Source organism: Montipora foliosa, chromosome 11 (assembly GCF_036669935.1).
Source record: "Montipora foliosa isolate CH-2021 chromosome 11, ASM3666993v2, whole genome shotgun sequence".
In the NCBI taxonomy this organism is placed as follows: Eukaryota; Metazoa; Cnidaria; class Anthozoa; order Scleractinia; family Acroporidae; genus Montipora; species Montipora foliosa.
This window is the reverse complement of record NC_090879.1, coordinates 16390403-16405402: the sequence shown is the minus strand read 5'-3', so window position 1 is coordinate 16405402 and position 15000 is coordinate 16390403. Positions and strand designations below refer to the sequence as shown.

The following is a 15000-nucleotide window of genomic DNA, read 5'->3' as shown; positions in this document are numbered from 1 at the left end:
GGCTCAGACAGGTTTTTATGCAAAGGAGACATAAATTTTTGTCATTAGTTTCGTAGCAATGTAAAAGGATCATCAACAATTAGTGCTCATGAAATGTGAACAAATATTAATATGGAGAAAGAATCAGGCTAAGCTTGTTAAAAAAGGGTTCACAATGAACAACCTGAAAGCAACAATTTACATTGAGAGGACGATAATTTAATGCATAATAACATTATTTAAAGTGATCTCTCTGTTTCCTAATGATTTTTCGTATCATTGTATTAGTAATTTGTCTTGATCTTTATACAATCTACCCTACTGAACCACATATACTCTAGCCTTTGAAAATTTAAAACATAATTGATGACAGAAGATTGTTCATGATATTCAAAAGGGCGAGACTAATGTGATTGGTGTCGTTTTAAAAATCCCACATTGTTTCACTTTTTCTTGCTTAATCTTCAAAAGGAATAGATATTTAACTAACCTTTCAGGACGAAATTCTGATTCAGAAGGACTACTTTGAAGTGACATGTTTTTTTCATGCAAAAAATCTTCACCTTTAACTGTTTACAACTGAAAGCATTTTTTGTACGAGATACCAAGGTCTTTTCCTGTCTATCAAGTGGAGTCGTGTTTTCCAGAACCGGACGTCGGGTCAAGGCTTTTACGTCATTGGGTTAGCAGACATTCCATGGATTTCCGATCCATAGAATACTCAGCAAAAAAAAGGTGGCATCAGTTTGCAGGAAAAAATATTATATAACATTGCAATAAAAATCTTGGAAAGTGCTGGTGGGCTGACAGCCGAGTATTTGTGACCTACGAAGAAACGATTGCAAACTGAAAGCGAAAATTTCAAACCGTTCTTTTCTACTTTAGGAAAAGTTTCAATTTTTGCCCACGCGTGATTCCTTTAGCAGATTAGATGGAGACTCGTGCGTATTATATTAAATTTGGCTCAGGCAAAGAATTTAACAGTATGTCTGGAGATCCTTGTGGTTCATCCTTCTTCGAGGAAAGACTAAAAATAAAAGTTCCCACGAGTAATGTGTCCTCTGATCATCGAAGAATTCAATTATTTTCACTTGCATGTCAAGTGAAAGTATTTGTGTAAATTGTACCAAAGTACATTATTTTGTCCATATTACCGCAAAACGCACGTGAAGAAAATCTTACGTTTTCACAATTAAAATAATCACTAACATGCACATTATGAACGCTTATTGGCCAAGGAGGATGTAATCCCACTAAGACAGTTTGTTCCACGCTGTAAATCTAGACAGCTAAGTATCAACGGCATGTCAGCTATGGCGGAAAAGCTTAAGAACTTAGGCTGAAAACGTGAACGGGGGCATGCATGTCCTAAAATGCGACCAAGGGTCTTTGCCTATACCAACACTTCAACATAAATACGTGAACAAAATGCACCGTCAAGGGTACCATTATAGCGTGAAAATACACAGAAAACCTGACAAGCGCAAACCTGTCATGTGACTGAACTTGAAGGTCGCTCACGTTGCTTCAGGAAGAATCACGTATTCAGTCAAAATTTAGCCGTAAACCTACAAATTTATGATCAAACCACGATAAAAATATACGTACCCGACAAAAAAGGTGTCTTTCGAACGACAACTCCACTAAATGTCGACAATACTTGGCAGAAAGGCGTTCAAACAGCCGCCTAACGCAAAGGGAAGTTTTACGAGGAAATCCACCACGCCATGAAATTTCACGTATACCGTGAATCGTGAGCTTGGTCCGAAGTTGTCCTTCCCTCTTAAGCAGGGAAAACTGTGTCTCGAAAAGGCTTCGATAAAGTCACAGTTTTTCCATAGAAAAGTATTAAAAAAACGAGAGCACACTCTGAGGCGAACAGTTATTTTTCACGTAGGCCGAAATACCGGTAAAGCTCTGGTCCAGTTGCTCGAAATGTGTGCTTTACGCGACCAGCTGTCGCATAAAACGTGTTTACTTTTTGATCGACGTGTTCCACAAGTCACGTGGTCTATTGAGTGAAAAAATATCCGTTTTGGGAATAACTTACGCGTTGCTAAATGTGGAAATTTGTATCAGGCTTCAATAAAACGAAAGGTAAACAATAGTTTTAAAGAAATCTAACCTCTTTTTGCATCATGGAGTTATAAAAATCTCCACTGCTTGACTATTTGCATAATAGTGTATGACTTAAGAAGGACAGTTTTTAATTTGCTGGAGAAACTTAAAGCGGTATCAGAAGATTTTAAGCTAACTTTGAAAGCAATTTCTTTTGCTGAAAAATGACAGTTGTTATTGTTCTGGGAATCGGCAACTACTTGGAGGAAAGGAAATGATGCCAAACACGCCACAAAAGCGAGAGGATTTTGACCACAAAATCCAGGAGTAAATAAACCCTTTTGATGTCTGCCAAAACCCACGCACTGGTAAAATTACCGAGAAGGAAAAATTAGCATAGTTCAGACTTCCGCTGTTGTAAATATTACGCCTGAATTTAATAATAAAACACCTGCAATCATGGAAAGAACGTTTTCCCCGTCCTGTGATCGTTCTTCGTGATTGCCAGATTACGCAAAAGTTATGATCTTCGATGCACAAGGCAACAGAGAACAATTACTAAAGTTAACGAAAGTCGGCAATGAGAAAGGCAATGATAAACAAAAGCCAAACAAAGGATGCTGCAACAGTATTCATCGGAAATAACAATAAAAATGTCTGATATCCAGGAATACTCCTTACGTCGCCGTTTTCCATATTGCGTAGTTAAGTGTTCAGTGTGCGTGTGGTATTGCGCACAGTTCTGGAAAAGAAGCTCGAACTAATTTTAACCCACAAAAACAAACCCCGTTGATTAGATTTGCGCATGTCATTTAGGTCATTCCGTGCGTGATACGTGAAAATGAAAAGTCACGCGATATGAATTACCGTGCTTTCTTGGAATTTTAAAATATCTTGACTTTTGTCAAGCAGCAAGGTTTCCCTTTTAAAGTCATCTTCCACCTTCTTCCCGGTTAATCTGGCTCTCACTGCGGTGACAAGAGACAAAAATAACCCGGGAGAACGTATGAGGGGTCATCTCCGCCAAAATCCTGTTTCAAATTCTGTTATGAAGATCTTGTTCATTTTTTTGATTCACTGTAATAGAATCAGCAACAGAACGGAAATTGGAGCAACGCAACTGCAACTGGAACTACACTGACGCAAAGTGCTGTTGCGTTGCTCCAATTTCCGTTCTGTTGCTGTAATTTCTGTTTCGGCTCTGGTTTCCTAAATTCTATTATATTGATTCAATAAATTGAACAAGATCTTCATAACATAATTTGAAACAGGAATTTGTCGTAAATGGCCCCTCATAAGAATGTACGTCGTCTCAAAATATAGATTTTCGTTGTTGTGATCAGTTTGCGATAAATATCATGATTCCAACACCTTTCAATGCCATTACTATATCATATGTAGCCTGCGAGCAAGCTCTCTTTCGGGGCAGGCTAATAAAGGAAAATAACAAATTTATCCAGATGTGCTTACGTCTTACACCGGCGTTTGATTTGATTTTTGGGATCAGGGCTGGCGCAGTGTTGAGAGCTTTTCACGGATGTGGCCTGGATTCATCTCCCAGACCCGGCTTCATATGTGGGCCTCTCCTATAATCTAAGAAGTTTTTCTCCGCCGGGTACTCCAGTTTTCCCCTCTCATAAAAGAATCAACGTTTGAGTTGATTTCAATCTTCATTACCTCCAATTAGTGCCATGGCAGCGCTAGAAGGCTATTATGCACTTATTGGTGTTTTGCAGAGCAACGGCAAATAGGGAAAACTAAAATAGAAAACGAACTGTTGCCTATCTTATTGGCCTTGCTAAAAATGGAACGATTTCGATGTATTTAAATATATTTAAATTCAGTCCGAAACAAAAAACATCATCTCGAGGCTCTGGGGAATAGATATAAGGATTTGTATGACTTTATTCCGCAGACTCTCGAGATGATGCCTTTTGTTTAGGACTGAATTTTAATAGATCGAAAGTGGGCTATTGTTAAGTTTCGTACACTTTTCCTTGCCGCTGTTGCTGTCAAAAGACTGCTCGTGTTGCGCTACTTGTGGTTTAAGTTGAGGAGGCCTCTCTGCACGTTCCACCTCAGGCTATGCTGAACTGCTACACCATCAACATCTGAGCCAACCTGTCCGAGCTGTATTTCAATATTAACACTCCTGTGCAAGACGTCTCGCGATATAACGATCAAGCATTTCCCAAAGAGATCAGTTTTAATGCAATTTCAGTGCTAATTCCTATTCCTATTCTAGGCGGTCTTAATAAAGTCTTAATAGACGTATCCTTTTTCCCTCAATCCTCAGTCTTCCCTGTCGATCACGCATATTTTGCCCTCCCCTCCCCTAGCAAATAAGTCGGAACCCTTTTTCTTCTTCACATACTGACTGAGTTCATCACAGAGAGAGGACTTATTTATCGAGTTCTTTGCTAAAGTTTCGAGGTTCCCGCGCCTAAAAGCAAATTAAAACCTAACATTATCTTCAGAGTGGGGTTAATCTCGTTTACATTTACTGACCTGCAATTACGGATAAACGACAGAAACCACCTGTGAAAAAAGAATTGATAAAATTTGTGACAACATTTCCAGCACTACTATTGATCCGACCAGTATACAAGTTAAGAAAAACAGAAACCCTTGGAAGAAAATTCCATTACCCCCAGGCATGATAGTGGGTGGCCTTCCAGATCAAAGAGCAGTTGTCGCTGAATCAATTTAATTTTATTAATCTGTAATTTTGTTGCCAGATATTTATTTATCGGATCCTGTTTGTTGTCTTTAGGAAGAATCAAGAAAACAATAAATAGAAACTCGTAGCAACTATGTGCATGACGAGCATGCGGTTTCAAATCTCAGCAAGAACATAGCATTGATCAGCTCTGTAAATAACCAAATTACGTCAATCTAATGTAAGGAAGCCGTTTTTATTCCGGTTTGAAAGAAGTCATTCGTAATCATATGAGTAATTTCCTCCAGTGCGTAATTCCCTGGTCATAAGAAAACGCTTTTTTTTTCATTGCATAAAATAAATGGCGTTCCTTTATTGAAAAGATAGCGCCTGATTGCTTCCCTCGATTTGTAATTAATCTAACCTCAGTCGTGTCATTTTTAATCAATAATCGCCCCTTTGGTTGCCGTGCAAGGTCAAACTCGTATTGAGTGATTCAGTTTTCGGCTTTGGAGACATCATGAACCGATGCAATCTCAAGACAAAGATATATCTTTCTGTGAAGGTCGTGACAATTGTTGTTACCATGGATACCCGTCAAACAGTTCAGTTCAGTCAGGAACCCATGAAGAGGAGCAAGGAACTCCCACGGTGTCACGGCGTTTTCACAGACCGATTTATTTTTAGATTGAATTTCCCGCGAATGAAACTCCCGCAGGAGCCCGATAACCAATCACAGGAAACTAACTTGACGTCATAGTGTCATCGAACCGGAACTGCCTTTGTCGTTTTGCGGCAAAGGTTAGGTAGTCCAAAAATAGATTGGTCTGTAAAAATGCCGTGACATAGGCTTAGTTTGGGAGTTGCTCGCTCCTAATCATGGGCTCCTGGTTTAGTTCAGTTTGTTTAGCCACAATACATTACGAAGTACAGCATAAAAAGAAATTATCACATGGCAAGGGAGCCCAGAAGAAACCATGGGGCTTATAGAACCTGGACCCCCTCGTTACATAAAAGAATACAAAACAGAAAGAGATTACATGGATTGATGGACTAAATAGGCTGCTTAATTAAATTACTATTAAACATAACACGATTTTTTCCTTATTTTACGCTAGTAACAAGAACAAGAAGGGAAGACATCAGAATCTTATTAATAATGTGACAAAAGATAGGTTTTAATCTTAGATTGAAAAGAATATAATGAAAGAGCATTTCGAATGTCAGAGCATAACTTATTGCAGAAGACTGGGGGCCTTGGTAAATGAAGGAAAATTTCCTTATATTAGTACGGCAAAATGGAATATAGAATCGGTTAGAACCACGAGTACTATAGCTTTATATGAAAAGTGATGCGTACGAAAAAAAAAATGCTAAAAGAGGGAGGAAGTAAGTTTTTATTATAAGAATACATAAGTTTACCCAGGTGCAAAGAATAAATATCTACAAACTTAAGGAATTTTAAATCTCTAAATAATGGATCAGTATGTGCATCAAAAGGCATCTTATTAACAATTCTAACAATACACTTTTGTAATAAAAAGACGATTAAGGTTAGTAGGGTATGTTGAACCCCAAACTATAATACAATATTGAAAATAAGGGTAAGCTAACGAATAATAGAACGTTAACAATCAAAGTAAGAATTTATTTTAATTTCATCCACGTACCACCTCATTCGGGACATCAACAGATCCGCTCAATAGCGTTTTTTCGTTTGGATTTCATCCGCAGAAATTAAAGATACAGAACCAATTTTTGCAAAGCATTTAACGGTACCAAAGGAAACGAAGGTTTATAGCTAATTAATCTTATTTATCCGGTGCCTTCGTTTCACACTGTGGATTTACCTGAGAATTACACGCGAAACTGGATTGAAAACTGAAAGCCTTGAAAGTAATTATCCAAGCGAACTCGGAAATACTATTTCTAGGTTAGGATGTAGCTTCGTTATAAGTCCGCGTGAAGGACGAGATGCTGGAAACGAGGTACTTTGAAGGTGGCTTTGGTACGTGATCACTTCACAAAAATATGATTCTCGTGATTGTGGGCGAAAAAGGACATTTTGAAGAGCTTGTTTAAACACTTCTAAATAAATGTGTTCTGCAACGCTAATATTACTCACGTACATCTTTCGGAGGAAATCTGAGCAGCTAACTGAACCCATTCAGTAAGAAGTAACCTTCTTTCGACATTATAAGATCCTTCAAGAGGACAACTTAGATTCTACAGGGTGGGTGTATTATCCCTTCAGGTTGTTTATTTGGCGATTAATTGGACCAAATTCAAAATCAAAATTTAAGAGAAAATTCGAGGTAAACGTTTTGCGTGTAATCATATTTCGTAACCTTTATTTAGAGATGAACCTTTAAGCCTGTTCGATTCTATGGCTGAATGCCGAGGTGCTGAAAAATCGTTTTTTTTTAAATTAGGGAATAATGTTTTTCTAGACTCAGACTTTCTAGACTCAGACTTCTCCTTGGAGGTTAACTTGCTTAAGCTAAAATATAGCTTTCTACGAGTTTCAACGCGGAGCCGGTCAATTACTTTGATGTAACCCTTACCTTTCCAGTTGCTACACTGGTGGCCCTTGTGGATTTCTGACGCTACCCAATCACTAGCTTTGGTTTTTGGCTTCCAAGTTTTAGGAGTTGTAGTAAGCTACTACGTCAACTTTGACCACTAACGCGCAAGTTGATGGTTTTGTCAGTTTTAGTATGTTTACTTGTTTTAAACATACCTAGATGGAAGTTTGGTAGGCAAGTTCTGCCCGCATTAAGCAATTATGGTCGAAGTTATTCGTCTGTGTTCGTTGACACCTGGGTCAGTGAGAGGTGAAATCCAACTCTGATAACATTTACGGTTGTGATGACAAACTTCTTGCAAAAAAACTTGAATTGCCTTTTTGAAGAGTCAAAACGTTTACTTTTCAATGGCGTAGTCAGCAAACAACAAATATTGAAGGAGAAGAAGATGTTCAAGTTTTTCAAAGATCCACTGATGTTAATGGTTAATGTCTGTCAAAACCGAGGCCAATTTTCAAGGGTCCAGTCGCTGGCACATTGAGTAAAAAGATGTTTGTCAACTGATATGCTATTGTCTACCAAACGTGACTATTTACCAGGTTACAACGACAGTGAGCTCTATATATTTCTCTAAGGGGATTAACCGCCCACCGGTTGGCTCAGTTTTACTATGCGGGAAGTCATGGAATCAAAACTCAGGGCGGATTGATAACTGAGGAGAAAACGCTTCCTTTGTTATATGACCTATGTGGTGGCACGTAGAAAAACCCACATACTGACTAATCGCAAAAAGCAGGGCATGACGCAAACTGGTTCCCAGGGCTTTTCTTTGCCACCCTCTCCTCGGCGGAGGAAAGCCCTGGGAACGAGGTTGGTCATGGTGTTCTCGGTATATCATGGTTGGGAGGGTTAACGGTCAGAGGTAGAATGTGTAAGGGACACCGTGTTCTATTATTGACTCTCCATGGGCATTGTCCCTAACGAGAGTGAATTACATGAGAGTGTTTATCAATTGGCAGAGTCACAAATAGACTTATTTTTAGATACACTTTACGCGCGAAAACAAACAACGAGCCGCCACTTTAACCAATCAGGAGAAGCCATGTCAGGCGTAACTGGTCTTGGCATTTTTTCTTCAGGGACACGACAACTTATTTTCGCGGGAACGAGTATTTTAAAAATAGAGTCATTTGCGACTGTGCTGGAGAGCTCACCCATGCCATAACAACACTCTTATCTAATTCACTCTCGCCCTTAATGCATAAATGCTAATGAAAATAACCAAATAATAATAATAGTAATAATCTTGGAAATACAATCGCAGTTAGTTGAGTAACTCGCTTGAAGGCTCAGTTGGTAGAGCAAAAGTTGCGCATGCGCAGTTTGAGTCCCGTTCAGTCCCAAAAGGAGACCCGAAAAACCCGAAATAGTTGACGCTGACCCTGCTGCAAACATTGATTCAGTTCAGAAACCTTTCTAAAACAGGTTTGTGTGTGTCGTGCTTCCGAAAAAATGATTATACGGTATTAGTATCACCCAACTGGTGGACTAATGCCTGCATTTTAATTGGCTGCGCTACTAGAGGACTATTATTAATAGTCCTCGAGTAGCGAAAAGCGTGACGCGTTTTATTCCCAAATAAATGTCTCGTCAACTTGTATTTAATTCAATAAGAAAATTAACGATAAAAGCGAAGTTACATGACGTTTCGACGACTTTATGTCATCATTATCAAATGTGAAATGTGAAGAAATTAACATAAGTATTTATACAGAAATAGAAATGTGAAAAATACATAATGTAATGAAGCATGATGGGCGTGAATTTAAAAAAATAGTTTCTCGCGAATGGAGTCAGCTTGAGTGTTCAGTTTTGGTCTTTTCTTTTGGATGAACAACAATTCAAAGATTAAACACTCAAGCTTGCTTCGGCATTTCTTAAGTACGTTGAATTTCGAAGGTCGAAGGTCTCAAATTATGTTCGTCCTTAAGATGTTTTCCGATTGTGGAATGTTTGTGTTCCTCAACTCGTTGGTGCAGATGGTGGTGTGTGTACCCAATATAATTTGTAGAGCACAAATCACATCTAACTTCATAAACATCACTCTACTGGTTAACTAAGGGAGGCTTCAATTCCTTTACTCTTAAATCATCAACGATCTTCTTGCTTGTAAAAACCGGCTGCAATTCCAGATTTATTTTTCATCCGAAGTTGCGAAGCTGTTTGTGAACCATGTCGGCGGATCTCTGATCTTTATAGGGTATAATGATTCGTAGGGGCTGTCAGATGGTGTATAAATTGGGTCTGGTGGGTGATGGACACGATTGATAGCCGCGTCGATGAGCTTTTGCGGATATTTTAATTTTCAGAGTATCCCTTTCAAGTTCTCACATTCTTGCAAAAAGGACTCTTGTGTAGACGGCTTGCGTTTAGCACCATCTAGTAGCATAGTTCTCAGAAGTGACCGTTTGTACCTGCTGTCAACGTGACTCTTGAACTCCAGAAGAAGTCCTTTGTTCGTCTTCTTTCTGTAGATACGGGTTTCCAGACGGAAAATAAAACACACGCGCGTGTTCGATAAGCCTTGATTGCAGTTACTGTATCACTAGTATTATTCTCACGAGTAATGATCCGTTTTATTATTGCTCAGTTTACAGTTCCACTTCAATACTCCTGTTATTGAAATAAGATCCAAGAGGCTAAAAATGATCTTTCCATCTTTTGATACAAGGACGTATTCACGGTGATGTAAGAACAGTGAAAGGACAAGAATTGCTAAGGAGATGGTTTTTGATGTGTATGACCGGTAAGCCGACTTCTGTTCGACTCCTTGGTATACGACCTTTGCTGTGGAAGCCGCAGTTATTTTAGCTTCAACCAATTTTCGAGTCTCTGAGATTAAACTCGGCTGGTCCGTCATTCAAAGGAAGCTGCTACACAGTGCGCAATGGTCATAAGAATGAAGAAAGGAAGCATGATCACGCCCAACACTACATAACCAGGCGTCAGAAGCAAGACCCAAAGACACGCTGCAAGACAAAACAACTCGTGATTGCTGAAGAACTGGAAACGAGTCCAATCAGGACAACAATAAAAGCAAGGTGACACACACTAACACCAACCCGGTGTGACCAACACATCCCGCATGCGCACAACCATTTCACCCGGTCAATTAGCAGCCATGGACAGCTGTTTCGGCCTTTTGGGCGTCATCAGCATGGCGTAGGTAACATACCGGGCGGGTGTGTTTGGCACCCCTTTAAGCGGCAGCTTCACAATGGTTGTGCGCATGCGTGATGTGTTGGCCACACCGGGTTGGTGTTAGTGTGTGTCAGCTTGCTTTTATTGTTGTTCCAATCAGGAGCCTGAGGGCGCTTTTCTTTTGTAAAAACTGGCCGGTTAGGACAGTCACTTTGTAAAGAAGATGCAACAATTTGAAGGAACGTTTGCATGATAATCCCTTGCATTCTTCTGAAAGAGTACATGTTGCAGGTAAAATCCATTCTCAGGTTGAATCCGTTTTTGTAGGTTAAATAGACCAATTCGGCTAATTCAATGTTGTACCCAATTCAAATCTCCGAGTCTCGTGGCTAAGATTCTTTGTGTGTTGAATTTGCGTGACAATAAAGTATTCACATTTAAATGACATGAAAATACTTGGAACAAAACGTTTTATTCTCAAAAGATTTGAATTGGGTACAACATTGAGTTAGCCAAATTGGTCTATTGGTGATCACCATTTTACCTAGGTTGAATAGGCACTGCATCTAGTTAACCCCCTATAAAAGGATTGAAAACAACTATACTTTCCCTCAAGCTTTGTACTACCTATCTCACAACATCTTAATAGTTCGTGTCATCTTATCGGTTTTTTTATGTATACACTTATTCATTCAGTCTCAACATTACAACATAGTAAGGGACAAAAAACTCTGCTATTCAATTACCGGTACTCGAATTCGGACCTTTCAGATTCACAGTCCTTTGTCTTCACCACTACACTTCTACAACAACGAACATGCTCAACCCATCATACCTCTTTTCATTATTTACTTTTGTATAATAAGTCAATTGATATCCATGTACAAAAACCCAAACAAATCCTAACCTGCCTCTAATTTTTCTCTAGGCTTATTTTATAGGCTCCAAAAAAGGGTCCTTGAATTCATCTGAACTGTGATAATCTGAGTGCGTATTCAACCTGGTAAAAACGGATTCAACCTGAAAACGGATTTTATCGCAATATGCATGTATTATCCTCGCAGTGTGCTAATGTGAAGGCGTTGTATAGTTAGTCCTTCCAAATGCCTGGTCTTGGCAGTCAGTTCTGTCAAATGGAAAGCGTCCTTAGACTCTGAGCTGACAGCTCATCTCTCTCTCTCATGAGTTGATAAAGGTAAATTAACCGCTTTTAGATGATGATGAACTCATGCATCGCTGATAAATTGCCAAAACTAATTACCTCAGTGTTTGTTGGAGACAACAATAAAAACAAGGTGACACACGTTAACACCAACCCGGTTTAACCCGGTGTGGCCAACACATCACGCATGCGCACAACCATTTCACCCGATCAATTAGCAGCAACGGACAGCTGTTTCGTCCTTTTGGGCCTCATCAGCATGGCGTAGCTAACATACTAGGCGGGTGTGTTTAGTACCCCTTTAACTCGCAGCTTCACATGCCAAACATGTGGGAAGCTGGGTCCATGGCTGCTAATTGACCGAGTGAAATGGTTGTGCGCATGCGTGATGTGTTGGCCACACCGGGTTGGTGTTAGCGTGTGTCACCTTGCTTTTATTGTTGTTTGTTGGAAAACATTCTGTTGAAAACAATATCTCAAATCAACTCACATTTGCCACGTAAGCTATACCAGGGGTAGCCTCGTTCACAAAGCAGACATCTACAACAGCAATCACAGATGTACTCGTGAGAAGTCTCTTCTTCGTCTTCTTCTATAATTACCCCAGTGGAGTCAGTAGATGAAAGCCTTTGTTTATCGAGTACCAAACCATTGCTACCAAAGAAAGCAAATAAGACACTAAAGAAACTTCTGCGATCATAACCGGAAATAAACAAGGTAAATTATTCATGAGTTAGTTACTAAACCGCAAGAAAGATGTTTCATGTATGACCCAGTTGACTGAATCTGTCTCTGGTCGTCTTAAAATCAACTGTCTGTGTTGCCAAAACTCGACGTGCCATTTTCGGGTGTCACAATTCCCTTTGCATCTCAAGAACGGAGAGGACTTAAACAGGCATCAAACTTCACAGTCATTTTGCTTTTTGTTGATATGTTAAAACAACGGTTTTCCAAAACAAGCGGTTGGCAGTTTCACCAATGGTTTTTCGGGACCTTCGAGAAACGGGCCCCTGGCCTGGATTTTTTCGGGCTTCCTTTTCAACTCTTCAAGTTGCGTTTGGGTATCTAACTGCGCTGATCTTTGTAATTTTCATTTCATGTCCATTCCGCAGTTCAATATATGATATTTCATATATTTTAGAACGATTTCATGAAATCGGAAGCATCACGCTTTGTTCACAGGGACCTTTAGATCCATTCTCGTCACCAGAGCCTCGGGTCGACCCAAGGCTCTGGGAAACTCTATTTAGGAAAACATGCGCCGTAGGCCCTTTCTTACAGCCAAAAATTGGCTATTTGAACCTTACTGCGCCTGCTCACTCCTCGTGCTAACATGAATGCACCAATTAGAGACGCTTTTGATTGTTCTTCAGGAAAACCAATGAGAAGACACTTTGTGTCAGGGTTCCCCAGACCCCTTCTCTCCCTCAGTCAAGAGAAGAGTTCTGGGGTTGAGATTGCATTTAGATCGGAAGACGAGGAAAACTGCGAGTACGAGTTTTCCGTACTGAGCATGCGCATAAAGTTTTGCGCCTGCTCAGAACGGAAAACCCCTTAGTCGTAGTCGTAGACTTGCTCGTTCGTCCGATCTAAAGTTCCCCATTAGATTGTTAAGTGCCTCCTTTAAGTAAGGTTCCTTAATTCTACTAAGTTTATTTGATGATTGTTACGTAAACAATGCAATCATAACTGATCAAGGAAACGTAGGTTAACACTAAAACAAGATTGACAATTAGACACAGGGGCTAATCTGGTTTGAAGAACAATGAATGTAACTCATAAAGTTACGATTCACGACCTGTCGACTGGACACTCGCGCAACTGTGTCTTCACCAGGGGTCATCTAGGGCTGGAACAAGCGTCTTTTTAAACTCATCGATTAAGCGTTTTTTCCAGTTAAAGCCCAGTTACACCTCATTAAAACGGAGATAAGAAAAGGTTAAATATGTCATGGAGACAAAAAAAAGACCGAAATACTGATGCAGTTTCTAGAAATTGGTCAAATGCGAGGCAGCGAAGAAATATTACCGTTCGAAAATAAGACATTACTTCACCGTTCAATCAGCCCCCCTTTTCATTTTTGTTAATTTTTACACCGCTGATTGGATCCTTTAACAGAACCCAGTGCGTCAGTTTTGTTCCAGTGTTCCTTGGTTGCACAGTTACACAAGAAAAGAAAGTATTAGAAATGGTTAATACTGACTTAGATAGAAAGAGTGGGGGCGAGAGTGAGAGCAGTTGGATATGTTAAACGTCGTTAAACGTTGATAAGCAATATTGGCGGAGCTCTGGCCTGGGTTGCTCGAAGCATGGTTAGCGCTAATCAGCATTAAATACCATGGAAACCTATAGGTCAGTGATATCTCTTGCATGACCAACGGTTAGCGCTTACGAGGCTTCGAGCAACCGATCCTTGGACTGAATGCAATGATTTATATAAGTTAAGCCAGTACAGAAAATCCGCCAACAAGAAGGAAAATAAAAACGCTCAATAAATCTATTTAGGCTAAATTGCTCAGTCTTAGTCACAAGAGTGGTGACATGACCGAAGTTAAAGAAAAATCAAGAGGGAAAAATAAATCGAAATAGAGATCAAGGAAGTTATAATGACGAAGGTCAAACACCCCCCATTAACAGGAACTAGAGGCTGGAGCTCTTAGGCGTTTACGGTGGGGCACTCGTATCACATGACCATTCTTTGGTCATGTGATTGGCATGTAGCCACTCACTGTTTGACCAATAACGGCTGATCGATGGAGCCGAAATATTTTCATCGAGTGTTTTATTACCTTCTAAATCATGAATTACCTTTCAATTACGCGTCCTCAAAATGGAATAAACTCTTTTTTTTTGCATATATGACAGTCCGGTTGAAGAAAAAAAGTAAACTTACCAATAATTGCTGTTTTTGTTTTTATTAAACTGCAGTTCATCTCCAACTTGAACGCTAACACTTCTGTATGTTCTTTACAAAAACACGAAAAATCAAAACGAGATTTGCAATTTTCAATGAGGGCAGTTTTTTGCAGCGGAATTGAATGAGTACTTCGCACAGATCTGCACAGATTAGAACTAGTAGAGCCTAGCCTACAAGAGACTTATTGAAATAATAATAGTTCTTCTATTTAAAGAAGCTTTCTATATAAAATCTAAGCAGTCCGCAATTAACTCTGGCTTAAAAGCTAGCCGCGAACTATTATTATTTAAATAAGTCTCCTGTATTTAAATCACACGCTCTGTAAACCTTGATTTGCCTGATGATGATTTTGAAGTAAATCGAAATATAGCAATAACATCCGTCTAACTCCAGTGAATATCGCCATGAAATTGACCTTGTTCGGGTTATCTTTCGTACGGGCCTTATCTATTCAACATTTTTCTTAAATGATCTTGATATTCAATTAGATGACCAGGCA

At 39.5% G+C, this 15000-nt stretch overlaps 2 protein-coding genes across 9 annotated transcripts in view; both read right to left on the bottom strand.

Moving 5' to 3' along the window:
- The window catches only part of LOC137977617 (zinc finger protein 91-like), a 25906-nt gene extending 18142 nt beyond the window's left edge, over positions 1-7764 (bottom strand). For 2 of the 4 annotated variants that reach the window (XM_068824899.1, XM_068824902.1), the window contains exon 1: positions 1588-1940. The gene's annotated coding sequence lies outside the window, so the exon portion shown is untranslated. Of the gene's footprint in view, positions 1-469; positions 586-1587; positions 1941-4545; positions 4576-7260 lie in introns of those variants that run through there. The other 2 variants (XM_068824901.1, XM_068824900.1) reach the window with 2 other exon arrangements.
- An 876-nt stretch (positions 7765-8640) lies between these two features.
- The window catches only part of LOC137975592 (uncharacterized), a 15045-nt gene continuing 8685 nt past the window's right edge, over positions 8641-15000 (bottom strand). For 2 of the 5 annotated variants that reach the window (XM_068822710.1, XM_068822711.1), the window contains exons 4-6: positions 14478-14549; positions 12075-12238; positions 8641-10250 (exon numbers count right to left, since the gene is read on the bottom strand). In XM_068822710.1, coding sequence (XP_068678811.1) covers positions 10138-10250; positions 12075-12238; positions 14478-14549 — 349 coding nt within the window. In that variant the 3' untranslated portion in view covers positions 8641-10137. Of the gene's footprint in view, positions 10251-12074; positions 12239-14477; positions 14550-15000 lie in introns of those variants that run through there. The other 3 variants (XM_068822712.1, XR_011117605.1, XR_011117604.1) reach the window with 3 other exon arrangements.